A 14,912-nucleotide genomic window follows, 5' to 3' on the forward strand; every position below is an offset into this window, starting at 1 on the left:
TTTTAAAAGGTCATGGACTTCTTCATTAATAACTCAAGCTTCATTCATAGATTCGCGCATTGGCACAAAATAATTTCATCTAAGGTCACAATTGTAAAAGTGTCAATGGTTCATTATAAAATATATTTTCCATTTATAAACTAACTCATTGAATAGAATACTGAAACAAAATACCTATGGTCATACATTAAGTCTAAGAAAATGGAAACAACAGGCATAGCGTCATTAAAAGATGAACATAACATAATACATAATGATAATGAAACTAAAGCAAACATCCTAAACAAATACTTTGCATCAGCATTCTCAGCCCCAGGAGACAAAGACATATTACTTAATTTGAACCAAGTAGACAACATAGAAGATTTAGTAGTACAAGAAAATGGAATTCAAAAACTATTAGCCAACACCAAACCAAATAAAGCGTCTGGACCTGATGGTATTCCAGCTACATTACTCAAAGAACTAAGCAATGAGGTAGCCCCAGTGTTCAAAATACTCTTTCAGGCATCGCTTAACCAGGGCAGAGTACCAAAGGACTGGAAAGAAGCTAATGTCACCCCCCCCCCCCTATTTAAAAAAGGAGAAAAATCTGACCCAAGAAACTACAGACCAGTATCACTTACCAGCATCACATGTAAAATCCTAGAACACATAATATGTAGCAACATCATAAACCACTTAGACAAACATAATGTCCTCACACCATACCAACATGGCTTTAGGAAATATAGATCATGTGAAACACAACTAATAGGACTAATTGATGATTTTTCAAAAGGTTTAGATAATAGTGAACAAATAGATGCTATCTTACTAGATTTTTCTAAGGCTTTTGACAAAGTTCACCACCATAGTTTGCTTAAAAAATTAAAATATTTCGGCATTAATGGTCCACTGCATCAGTGGATTAAAGATTTTCTGATAGGGAGAGAACAAACTGTAATAATAAATGGCTCTAAATCAACACCGATAACAATAAACTCAGGTGTACCTCAAGGATCAGTCTTGGGTCCACTACTATTTTTAATTTACATAAATGATTTACCAAATTGCATTGGTTCAGGAACAAAAGTCAGATTATTTGCAGACGATTGCATAATATATAGAACAATAAAAACAACACAAGACACAGATATTTTACAAAGAGAATTAGATGAATTACAGAAATGGGAATCAAATTGGAACATGTCTTTCCACCCAGAAAAATGTCAGTTGTTAAGAGTAACAAAAAAACTAAAACAAATTAATTCCACTTATCTTATTCATGGCAAACCAGTAACACAGACTAAAAACGCAAAATACTTAGGTGTTATAATAAATGAAAAACTGTCATGGAATCCACATATTGATGAAACTATAAAAAAATCCAACAAAGCATTATGGTTTATTAAAAGAAATTTCTATAAATCAAATAAGAACATAAAACTAAAATGTTATTTAACCTTGGTTAGACCAATAATAGAATATGCATCCTCCGTTTGGGACCCCTCAACTCAAGAAAACATTAAGAAACTGGAACAAACACAAAATAGAGCAGTGAGATTCACATAATATTCACATTTGACTAGAGTAACACCTTTAGTAAAATCACTAAATTTAGAAAGCCTTCAGGATTGAAGACTCAAAAGTAAAGTAGCAATTATACATAAAACACTGAACCATAATCTTCAAATACAAAAACAAAATTTAATAAAATACTCTGAAAGACACAAAGATAAAGGCGCATTCCTCGACCCATATGCTAGGACAATTTTGTACAAATACTCCTTCTTCCCTAGTGCTATTAGAGCATGGAATGGGTTGCCTGAGCTAGCAAGGAAAACCAGTGACTTGGCAGAATTTAAGTCATTGGTTAATATGCATGACTAAATGCATGACGAGTAGGACGTAATCATCTTCTTTTTTGAAGTAACGTCTGTATTATATATGATAAGATAAGATTCAAATGTTTTAAAAAAGAATTTTGATACGAACTTCGTTTTTGTTTCAAAAAGTTTAAAAAATAACAAACTACTTTTAGAGCGCGCAGTTTTGACTTATCCACATTATAGGGGCCTACACTTGACAATCTTAATAAGACTAAATGGAGCCTAGATCTAGATATATTTATACTAAATGTATTAATAATTTGAACAAAATTTTAATTATTAAGGCAATAACTTATCTTCTGACAGCTTAGGGGTGCAGATTTATTTATTATGTAAACTATAATATCGCATTAAGACTGAATCAGATACGAACAGCATAGTACACCATTAGTAATGGCATTACCCGGTAACAAAAAGCCTACTATTCATGATCATAACATTGGCCTAGGTCTAGTAATTTTAAGATTAAACGTGTAAATTCATACGATTTCTAGTCTAGATATAGTATATTCTATATCAAGATTATATATCTAGATCTAGAATTAGGTCTACACTTAGATCTAGAATTAGATCTAGATCTAGATTTAGATCTTGAATCTAGATTTAGATCTAAAACTAGGTCTAGATCAAACTAGATCTAGATCTGAGTGGTAAAGCACTTGGAACCAGAAGTCCCGTGTTCGAATCCGGGTGAATCCTGATGTAGACCACCTCGGGGGGGGGGGGGGCGATTTTGAGTTTGTGTTTTCACAAAAAAATGTCTTTGTAACCTTGTTTTGCTTGTAATAGGCGCAATGTGATTTTGCAAGTTTATATGTTTTTGTTTTCAGACTGTTTGACCCCTAGAACTCACTTTGTTGGTATTCTGACTGAGGCTTCATAAACTTTCCTGTAAAACAAACGTGTATCTTTACTGCTTTCAGAGATGCGGTTATCTCACTGCTGTGGGAATTTCATTTTTATGATTGTGTCAATGATTAGGGAGCGCGATGGCTGAGTGGTTAAGCGTTCGGCATCTGAACCGGAGGTCCTGGGTTTGAATCTCGGTGAAGACTGGGATTATGAATTTCGGGATTTTTAGGGCGTCCCTGAGTCCACCCAACTCTAATTTAGTAGGGGAAAGTAAAGGCGGTTGGTCGTTGTTCTGGCCACATGACACCCTGCTCGTTAACCATTGGCCATAGAAACCTTCACATCATCTGCCCAATAGATCGTAAGGTCTGAAAGGGAAACTTTACTCTTTTGTTTTAAGTTCTATTTATTACACGTTATTCATTTTGAATGTGAATTGTAAAGCACTTGGAACCAGAAGTCCCGTGTTCGAATCCTGGTGAAGACTCTAGGTGTGCCACTTCGGGGGCCGATTTTCAGTTTGTGTTTCCACACAAACTGTCTTTGTAACCTTGTTGTTGTTTTTTTTTGTTAGTGTGTATTGTTTTATTTAAATTTTATTTTAATACTAAATCTAAAAAGATTCATGAATATATTCAGTTTGGAAACTATGAGTTATAGAATAAATTTTAGAACACTTACAGTCGAGTAGCTGAAATCCATTTCAATCTATTTTGTAACTTTTTGTTATTTCATAAATGTGTAAATATCTTTTCAGAGGAGAAACGGGAATCCCCGGAACAATCGCCAAAACGCTCTGTCTCGAGAGTCTCTGCCCCTAGCCGACTTATATATGTCAAGGAGAGACAAGGGAATGGAACTCCAGACTCTGTGCTATCCATGCGGCTACGTCAGCGGCGGAGACGAATTGTTATGTCTGATGAAGATGGGTGCAGTAGGTCTTCACCGGAGGCTAATGACAATAACAGGTCACTGTTTAAGCATTATTTCTTCTCTTCCAACTATAGTAGTACATAGTTTCTGAACCTTTTACTTGTGTAATCACCCTCCCAGAGAAAATATACTTACGTCCGTCCTCTCTCAGCCTGTTTAGCAATTTTGAGAAACGCTCTGCCCTTGCATAGAATGTACCAATTGAAAAGAGTTTGTAAATTAGAAAGTTCCTCATGAAAAGTTTCAGTCTTTGCGTCGTCATTCACAGCACTGAATACAAGAATGAAGGTTTGGATGAAGGTTTGAATGAAGGTTTGAATGAAGGTCTTGATGTTTTCATATCATGCACTGATTATTCTCAATATTTGCATGTAATATTAAAATGTAAGTTTTTGTTAATTGTATTTTGTAAATTCTGAGACAGTTTTCGTGTAACAAAAACTTGTCAAGAAAAAGCAATTAATTTGCCGTTTGTTGTCTTCATGTTCGAGATGAGACTTAAAGCAGTCAATATTTAGTGTTAACAACTAACTTCTCCTACAAGTAAGTATTAAGAAGATGTCCAATACTACTCCTATTACTTTTCCAGGTGTGCGTCCTCTCTGAGTGTACCTTCCTTACCTCTACTAGGCAGAGGCGTATCGCCCAGTGCCAGAACAACCAGAAGTTTACCGGTCACCCCCACAGTGCCGGTCAGGGAGCAAGACGAAGTAGAAAGACAGAAGAAAGTTCACGAGGTGAGGGGAGGGTGGAACTGGGTCAATGTCCCTCTAGCATTGTGATGTGAGGGGGTGATAGAACTGGGTCAATGTCCCTCTAGCATTGTGATGTGAGGGGGTGATAGAACTGGGTCAATGTCCCTCTAGCATTGTGATGTGAGGGGGTGATAGAAGTGGGTCAATGTCCCTCTAGCATTGTGATGTGAGGGGGTGATAGAACTGGGTCAATGTCCCTCTAGCATTATGAGGTGAGGGGGTGATAGAACTGGGTCAATGTCCCTCTAGCATTGTGATGTGAGGGGGTGATAGAACTGGGTCAATGTCCCTCTAGCATTGTGATGTGAGGGGGTGATAGAACTGGGTCAATGTCCCTCTAGCATTGTGATGTGAGGGGGTGATAGAAGTGGGTCAATGTCCCTCTAGCATTGTGATGTGAGGGGGTGATAGAACTGGGTCAATGTCCCTCTAGCATTATTAGGTGAGGGGGTGATAGAACTGGGTCAATGTCCCTCTAGCATTGTGATGTGAGGGGGTGATAGAACTGGGTCAATGTCCTTCTAGCATTGTGATGTGAGGGGGTGATAGAACTGGGTCAATGTCCCTCTAGCATTATGAGGTGAGGGGGTGATAGAACTGGGTCAATGTCCCTCTAGCAATATGAGGTGAGAGGGTGATAGAACTGGGTCAATGTCCCTCTAGCAATGTGAGGTGAGGAGGTGATAGAACTGGGTCAATGTCCCTCTAGCATTGTGAGGTGAGGGGGTGATAGAACTGGGTCAATGTCCCTCTAGCATTGTAAGGTGAGGAGGTGATAGAACTGGGTCAATGTCCCTCTAGCATTGTGAGGTGAGGTGAGGAGGTGATAGAACTGGGTCAATGTCTCTCTAGCATTGTAAGGTGAGGAGGTGATAGAACTGGGTCAATGTCCCTCTAGCATTGTGGGGTGAGGAGGTGATAGAACTGGGTCAATGTCCCTCTAGCATTGTAAGGTGAGGAGGTGATAGAACTGGGTCAATGTCCCTCTAGCATTGTAAGGTGAGGGTAGATATATCGCGGTGATAGACCTGGGTCAATGTCCCTCTAGCATTGTGGGCTTACTCTCTACCATTGATCTGTGATTGTACTTGGAAAAGACATTATGCTACAATACGAACGTCGTGGGGCCCATTCACGTAACCAAAGTATAAAGGTGTGATGATGTCTGAGAGCCTGGCTGCTCCAGTGACCGCTCCAAACTAAGACGAAGTCTGAATGGTTATCGATAAGAAATATTTAGCAGTGATGTATATATAATATGTGAACTGACTTAAAAGGGCCCCATATCTCGAATAGCTTAGGGTCTTTTCAAGTCACTGGTTTTCATGGGCATAGCCAGGATTTTTATTCGGAAGGGGGGTGGGGGATTTTCATTTTCATCATTAGCCTTGGATTATAGGTTTTTATTTTGGCAAAGGTATTAATGTTTCCTAAACGTTTCGTTAACTGAATGTATGGGCTCTAACAGATAGTAGCTATCTTCCTTCTGTCCTCGATGTTAAGCTCTTGTAAGAAAATATATAGATATATGTTATATGTATATATATAAATATGTTTATTGCTTCGTTCACTGTCATATAACATATATACTGGATTCAGTCAATAGCACTTCTATTTATTCATGGCTTTGCCTGGCTGTCTATTTATCATTAGCCTTATAGGTTTTTATTTTGGCCAAGGTATTCATGTTTCCTTAACGTTCCGTTAACAGAATGTATGGGCTCTGACGTGGTATCTATAAACAGTCAAGACGAGGCGGCTAAGAATTAAAAACGGTTCAGTTAGAAATAGTTCGGAAAGATGACTAGAGAAACCGGCGACTACAATACTTCCTGCTTTTTCACAGACATTATTGTCACAGAACGAGTTTTTCTGGGAGAAAGCCTTGGCGGTAAATTTGCGAATGCTGGGCTGTTCACACATATAAATACTTGCCTCTCTTCCAAACTGACCGGATCCAAAGGATGTTCACAGCTTTTGTTCACGCCGTTGGGCTACATTCACTTTTAGAATTTTTTAAATGGCTTTTTAGAAGTGTAAAATAATTAAAAGCATATCGAATATATATTTTATACTTGTAATAAATTATCCACTTGTTTTTTGTAAATTACTTCTACAAGAATTGAGACAAAGTAGTGACGATCTTTCTCATTTTTCACCAGGAGACTCGCGCCATATTACAAAATATGACTAGCAGAGAGAGTCAAGCGGAAGTGGAAAGAGAGAGACAACAAGAGAGACTAGAGAGACTACGAAGACAGAAGAAATTTTTAGCCGAAGATAGAACTCAGAAAGCCTTGCAACTTTTAGAGAAAGCTCTGGAAATGGACAAAGTGTAAGAACAAATTATGTAATGATGAAACCGAGAACAAGACATTGACATAAGCACATATACTATATACACAAATACACTCATACAAATCTACAGAATATAAATATCATTGTCGTTAATAACTTAATGTAGTACAAAGCTAACTCTGTGAAATTTAGATATCATTAAGTGTGTACTTCTTGCTGGACAGGTATTACAACATAGATTACTTTGCAAGATATTTGATAGTGCATAATGTTTATTTCAGTTGTAATATAAGTATGACACTTAATTCATTTTTCTCTACCCAGATTATTATTAATTTTGCCTTCCTCGATAATTGAACTGTGCATTTCTTTATTTAACAAAAGCCTTAGATCTAGAAGTGTTTTTTTTTTTTTTTTGGGGGGGGGGGATACAAAAAAAAAAAAATTTCCACCTTCTCTACTTTATTTATTTTCAGACTGGTGCAAGACAAAGAAAGACAAGGGCTGCAACTGAGAAATAAGTTGGACGAGATGAAAAAGAAACGAGGTCAGCAAAACGTGGAATACGTTGAGGTCATCCCTCTACAGGACAAATAGCTGGACACACTACATTCTGCTGGACAACACTTCAAGTGTCAATGTTCTTCATTGGAAGTCACGATACTCTCGGGATAGTCTTCTCGTGATGGAAAAGACAAATACAATTGGATTTTGTTAAGAACATCCCAAGCCTCGGGTATAATTTTTGTTTGAATAACCAGACCAAGATCCAATACGTTTTTATATGCCAATCAGCCATATGCAAACATTTGACTTACGATGATTTTTGCCGAATACATTTATGGACTATAAATACCCTTTTAATGGGTTTGCTTCATAATGTTAGACTTTAAGATGCAGTTTTGCTCTACACGCGATTCTTTTCAAAAATGATTTCACCATTGAACACGATTTCTCATCAGTTGAGTTGACAAAAACAACACCACCACCACCACCACCAGGTGTGATACACTAATTGTATACTTTGTTTCTACAAACTCTAGATCCATGTTTATGTATTTACTAATTCAACTGATTGTGGCATTATCTTTCTAGGATTCTATGACTTTGACATTATTTTTATTTTAATAGATTCTACAGATTGTAAAAGTATCTTCTCGCAGGTGATAAAGAATTAGACATCTTTGTAAAGATACTTCGTTTTCTTGTTTAGTAGTTTAGTCAAAATGTAAACGTTTTTTACGTTGTAGGTTATACTATGCTAGAGTTTTAATGGCCTACAGTTGTACTGAACATATCTCAATGTTTCTACTATACTCTATCGCTATAGATAATTCTCTAATACTTCAAGTTGATATGTACACTCTAAAATACAAAATGTAAATAGCATACATTTTTTGTCTGTTGTGTACTTTATACAGGGGATCAGTGGATTGTGCAGTCTTAGGTTGTCCAGTCTTGGTCTGTCCGGGACGATAATCTGATTATAATAGTTTGTCTTGAACACAGTTTGGCTTATACGTGCAACAAGTTGTATTGTTACCAGACTCACAAAAGGGGATAAATAAGAGAACAAAGCATTACAACTGAGGACCAGAAATAAGAACAACTTAAAGTTTCAAAAGTAGGCTGACAAGTTAATTCAAACAAGAATATGCCACTAAATCCAACGCTTGCAGTTTTTACACATTCAAGAAAACATGGAACTCGTGCATGACTTCAGATTGTATTCTTAGAAGAAATAAAAGCCTCTAAAGATATAGTGAATCTATTTCTCTGATTCGTGCGAATCTATTTCTCTGATTCGTGCGAAAAAACATGGAACACATAAAATTCTTCAGATTCTACTTTTAGAAAAAATAAAAGTCTTTAAAGCTATAGCGAATCTATTTCTCTGATTTGTGCGCATTTATCTCTAATTGGGGCGAATTTATTTCTCTGATTTGTGCGCATTTATCTCTAATTGGAGCGAATTTATTTCTCTGATTCGTACAAATTTATTTTATCTGTAAAAAATCTCTTTCGATATATAATTATTCGCATTGTCTATGACCAGGAATGTAAAAGAAAAAAAAAAATTTTAAGAGACAGTCATGGAAGTCTGTTCATAGGCCTTTGTGATTTGTATTATTTTTCGAGTGCTTTTGTGAGTTTAAATCAGAAGTTATGAAGAATCGAATTCGTTTAATTGGTAATAAGCAATAGTATTAAACAAAAAGGTGAATGCCTGCCACATACTGACAATACATTAAAAATGAGGACATATTCTTCTTCTGCCAGACGTCTGGTATCATTGAAAAAACTCATTTTGAGTCAAATAGATTTTCTAAGTAGCTTACTTTTTGTGTCTGATGGTCGATATTGAAAGTCGATTGCTTAATGTACCCGAAGAAAGGAAACAAATAATTTTCTTGCTGTACAGTCAACACTGAAACTACAACGTCAGTTTTGCTTTGAATACAGTCATAGTCGTAGAGTTCTACTACTAGAGGGCGCTCTATACAACTTGATCCAATACCTCGACCAATAGGAAGAGAGGGATCGTCATCGGTGATATATTTATTGAGGGTAGTTTTGTTTATCATTTTTTAGCTCATCTTTAATGTATATAATTATGGTAACTAATTTCTACAATTGTCTAAACTTAGTTTGTTAATTAAGTAGTTGTAGAAGTTTTAATCATATCTCTATTTGTACGTATACATCTCTATTTGTACGCATACATCTCTATTTACACGCATACATCTCTATTTGTACGCATACATCTCTATTTATACGTATACATCTCAATGTGTACGCATACATCTCTATTTATACGTATACATCTCTATTTATACGTATACATCTCTATTTATACGCATACATATACAAATTCACCTGTTCGAATCGATACATCTACCTGTTTGAACCATCCACCTGTCTGATACATCTACCTGTTTGAATCACCCACCTGTCTGATACATCTACCTGTTTGAACCACCCACCTGTCTGATACATCTACCTGTTTGAACCACCCACCTGTCTGATACATTCACCTGTAATTAAGAACCTTAAAAAAATATAGATAGATCTATAAATATAAAAAATCCATTCATTATCAACCGACTTGCATATTTCTTTTATAACTGTTTACAAATCATCATTTCCCTAACATTGCGGTCCTTATGCTCGGCGCCCAGTCTGGGTAGGGAGACGGATATTAAGTGAAAATTAAGATTTTGTATTAGAAACAAAAAGTCGTCTTTGCATTTTATTCATTCTTTATTAAGTAACAATCACGATCAAATTAATTTTACTTTACGAGCTATGAGTGTAGAGAAGCCATAGATCACGCTCAATAGAAGGAATAGCCAAATTGTTCAATTTATCTCAAGTAATTCTTGATTAGTTTGAGGCGCGAGAAGCTTCTCTTACCAGTGGCCACAGTTACGGGTATTGTTAGAAATATCGTGAGTAGTTTGGGAAAGCAGTGTTATCTTTCATCAGGGAAAGATAAGCGAAAATTGACAATTTTGTTTGTTTTTTTTAATTTTCAGGAGATTTTAATAATTTAAGACTTCCAGGACTTTTTCGTTTATTTCTCTTTTTCAAGAGATTTCCACGAACTCCTGTTATAGTTGTACACCAAGAATTAGCGCGGGGTTATGAATTTGCAGACCCACTGCGGCCGCATAGGTTGCAGTGGCCTAAAACTGGCCCTTTGCTCTCTTTCTTTCTCTCTCTGTATATATTTGTTTATTTGGTCAAACCTTACATCTTTGACATTGTAGTAATCATTATCATTAAATCATTAGAATATTTATTTGCTTATAAGAAATTTTAATGAAATGTTATTTGAATAAAACCATTGGTATCGCTTAAAGGAAATGGAATGTTCAAATGAGGATTTGAATCTGAAGTTGAGATTCATTAGGTCCATCTGGCCCCAACATGTTTCTTGTCCTAACTATGGCGAAGATCTGCAACTAAATATTTGCAAGACCAACTGTGTGTGTACATATATAGAGACCTCTTCTTCTTCTTTCTGTCTTCAGTAAGTTCAGCCCAATAGAGAATGGTTGGAAATGTTACTTTAACTCTACAATGTCTGATTGTCACACAGATATTCTCATTACTGAACATTAAACACATTCTTATATATTGAACTTAGCAATGGCTGAAATCAGAGTGTTTTTTTCTTCTTGTTATTTCTTTGTCTCCTCTGCTTTGTTTTGATGTCTTCAATCTGCCTCTTAAATAATAATTCAATGAACTTCCCTGAAAGTTGTAGGTTTTATTTCCTTGCTTTCTTGCTATTGCATGTCAAATTGAATTGTGATATCTGTTCTATGTTCCTTACAGACTGGTACTGCCTATTGGTATGCAGTTGTGAGAGTTGGTATTGGGTGGAAGAGAAGCATGTAGTTCTTACATAGTTGACCATACAAATGTATACTACTTTAATTTCCTTATTTATATTTACTACGTATTTGAACAAAAAATAAATCGATCAAATGAGCCTGTGTGAGTATATTTTTTCCACTTCTAAAATATTGTCTTTTTTTTTAAATATAAAGTATAATAAAAGATTTAATGAAACAATAAATAACTAATGTTTTTAAACATTTCTTTGCTTTTAAAAAAAAAAGATTATTTCCCCTTTCGTGGGAAGACGTTGCCATTGCTTGAAAACCCAAATGACGGTTTCTCAGCTGAGATGTGTTACACACAATGGGGGGGAGGTACTCACTAGGTTAAGAGAGATAAATAAAACGATTTTAGGGAATGACATTTAAAAAAAAATAAATTGGAGAAGAAAAGAGTTTGTGCTAACACAACTCAAAGGCGGCCCCAGTAGGATTCATCCTTGGTGCTTGGTAAGCACAGTAACATGATTTTATTTTTTTCTTGTAAATACACCAAAGGTGTATTCCATAAAAATAATGAATTAATCATTAAACTAACTGTCTTATTATGAGAATATTGGTCAAACAGATTTGATGAAATGATCAAATAATTCATGGTTGAATGACGGATATAGGGGCTGGTGAATGACCTTACAGTCATGACATAATGTAGAATGGTTTCTTATCTTATCTTATGTAAAGCAGACGTTACTTCAAAGATGATTACGTCCTACGCGTCATGCATTTAGTCATGCATGTTTCCCTTTGACTAAGTGTATAAAGTTGTCTTTAGGCTTAATGGAATAGACAAAACAATGCCTGTCAATTTTTTTTTTAAATGTGGTTAATGTTTACATAAAATGTATTCTTTCTTTTAACACTAATTGAATGCACATTGTATATATAGGGCCTACTCATTTGTTTTTCAGCTTTCTTTTTTTATTTTGAAAAGGAAATTCAATTTATAGGTTAAATAAACTTTTTAAATTTGAGTCGGTCCATGTCTCTTGTCTTCCCATTGTTTGATCGAGGCTAGTGTTCTAATCACTTCAGGAAATATCTAGCGTTACAGACCGAGGTTAGTGTTCTAATCACTTAAGGAAATATCTAGCGTTACAGAACGAGGCTAGTGTTCTAATCACTTAAGGAAATATCTAGCGTTACAGAACGAGGCTAGTGTTCTAATCACTTAAGGAAATATCTAGCGTTACAGAACGAGGCTAGTGTTCTAATCACTTCAGGAAATATCTAGCGTTACAGACCGAGGCTAGTGTTCTAATCACTTAAGGAAATATCTAGCGTTACAGAACGAGGCTAGTGTTCTAATCACTTAAGGAAATATCTAGCATTACAGACCGAGGCTAGTGTTCTAATCACTTAAGGAAATATCTAGCGTTACAGACCGAGGTTAGTGTTCCAATCACTTAAGGAAATATCTAGCATTACAGACCGAGGCTAGTGTTCTAATCACTTAAGGAAATATCTAGCGTTACAGACCGAGGTTAGTGTTCTAATCACTTATGGAAATATCTAGCGTTACAGACCGAGGCTAGTGTTCTAATCACTTAAGGAAATATCTAGCGTTACAGACCGAGGCTAGTGTTCTAATCACTTAAGGAAATATCTAGCGTTACAGACCGAGGTTAGTGTTCTAATCACTTATGGAAATATCTAGCATTACAGACCGAGGTTAGTGTTCCAATCACTTAAGGAAATATCTAGCGTTACACACCGAGGCTAGTGTTCTAATCACTTAAGGAAATATCTAGCGTTACAGACCGGGGTAGTGTTCTAATCACTTATGAAAATATCTAGCATTACAGACCGAGGCTAGTGTTATAATCCCCGGTCACTTCATCCCCGGTCATTTCATCCCCTGGTCACTTCATCCCCCGGTCACCTCATCACCGGTCATTTCATCCCCAATTAAATATTATATATAAATATGATTATGTAGAATGCTTTTTGACATTTTATGACTTGTTACTAATGCGTTTATAGTGTTTCCTCTTCCACTTTGTTTTCTTAATGAGAAATCTTATATTATTTTGTAAATCTGGGTGTGTACTCAGCTATAGGCTTCTATTGGATGTGGGGGTTGTAATATAATAATATTATCCGGATCGAAGGCCAAGGTTTGGTGGAAGTAGTAAAAAATCATTTGAGAGATAGAAGTGCTATTACAATAATTATGATCATGCCTCTGATAACTTATCATCAAAGGCCAAGCTGTGGTGAAAGTACGACCATTTTTCACTTTATTTTATTTTTCAATCGCTCTTTCTTGAAAATGGGCGCGTCATTTTTAGCCTTGAAATAAGGTTTTATTTTTTTCTAATAAAGGCTGAGTTCACCCATCCTCGTGATATCATGTAGCCTGTATAAGTTTTGCTTTAATTCCTTTTAAACATTAACATGTTACAATTTTGTCATTTAAATAAAAAAGGAATACATTAAATATTGCTCGTTTCATGATTTTTTAAATTACATTTTTTTAGATGAAGTGACCGGGAATGAAGTGACCGGGGATGAAGTGACCGGGAACCTTCTAAAATAATACAATACACATACGTCCGTGTACATATAGAGAAATAACATTCTATTTTGTTTATAACTCATTTTAGATTAATCTTATTACTTATAATGCTATTGAATAACTATGTCTTTTGTTTATAAATTTTTAATGAAACAAAATATAAAACTAGTATTTCCATATTGAAATAGTTATTTAAGCATGTTTTCATTGTTAAATCCATAAGTCCATGTTTTGTTGACTTGTCTTGAGATCGTAAGCCAGCTTATCCAAGGGACACAACCATAAAAATTGTTCACATTCCATCTACTTGTCCTAATAGTCTCTCTTGTAAATAAAAAGTTAAATATTTAATTATTAGTTTAATAATTGTTTTAAAAAGAAATAATGTTTATTATAAAAACACATGACAATTGTTAATAATGATCACATAGTGAAATACACAGACACACATTCACTTTATTTACACTGCTGTTGAGCGAAATTGTGTAAATAAATATTCATCAACACAATGCAATAATCGAGTTTCTGTTCCATTGAGAGGAATTAACAGGATTTTTGAAGACCCAAGGCTTCTACATAATGAAACATAGGTACATAAATCAGAGCAATATAATCTATCGGTTGGGTTTAGCCTTTATAATATATTTAACATTAAAATTAAACATTCTGCCATATACTACATTTAAATCATTAGGATTAAACATGACATTATGATGAACAGCTTTAAGTCTGTATTGCCCCACCAACGATATACAAATGACAATATTTAAATGAAAATTTTGAATCATTTTTTGTTTAACTTTAGACAACTTATTTAAAAGAATAGGTAAATTGATGCGTGCATCTCACAATTAGCTCTAATAATTCTCTTAAAGTCTTTCAGTATTCCTTATGTTAGTAAATGTTGTCACCATTAACAAGGGGACACAATTTAAACTTTTTTACACCAGGATTTTTTCTTTGCAAAAAAAAGTCAAGCCAAAGGTATGTCTCTAAGATATTGCTTTAGTCTTTGATGTGTTTGTCATGAAGCTTCGAGATACCAAACAATATTAATTACCAATATTTAATTAATTAATGGATGAAATTTCTTTGATTGTTCTTGTTTTGTCTGGTCACAGAAATAATTCTGCAAAATTTCAGCTTGATCCCAGTTTGGCTTTCGTTTGACTGTCGTTAGGGTGTCGGAGACCTATAATCTCTGTAACAAGGGAAGTGCCAAAGTGACTTGGTAAAAATGATAAAACAGCACAAATCATACACTATTAAACCAGATGATAGT

General features: G+C 35.2%; 1 protein-coding gene across 2 annotated transcripts in view; it reads left to right on the top strand.

The window, feature by feature from the left end:
- LOC106060948 (uncharacterized) overlaps positions 1-8,102 on the top strand; it is a 31,270-nt gene extending 23,168 nt beyond the window's left edge. For both annotated transcript variants that reach the window (XM_056030829.1, XM_056030828.1), the window contains exons 3-6: positions 3,481-3,691; positions 4,246-4,393; positions 6,574-6,746; positions 7,186-8,102. In XM_056030829.1, coding sequence (XP_055886804.1) covers positions 3,481-3,691; positions 4,246-4,393; positions 6,574-6,746; positions 7,186-7,306 — 653 coding nt within the window. In that variant the 3' untranslated portion in view covers positions 7,307-8,102. The remainder of the gene's footprint in view (positions 1-3,480; positions 3,692-4,245; positions 4,394-6,573; positions 6,747-7,185) is intronic.
- The last annotated feature ends 6,810 nt before the right edge of the window (positions 8,103-14,912 follow it).

Source organism: Biomphalaria glabrata, chromosome 5, assembly GCF_947242115.1.
Source record: "Biomphalaria glabrata chromosome 5, xgBioGlab47.1, whole genome shotgun sequence".
NCBI lineage: Eukaryota > Metazoa > Mollusca > Gastropoda > Planorbidae > Biomphalaria > Biomphalaria glabrata.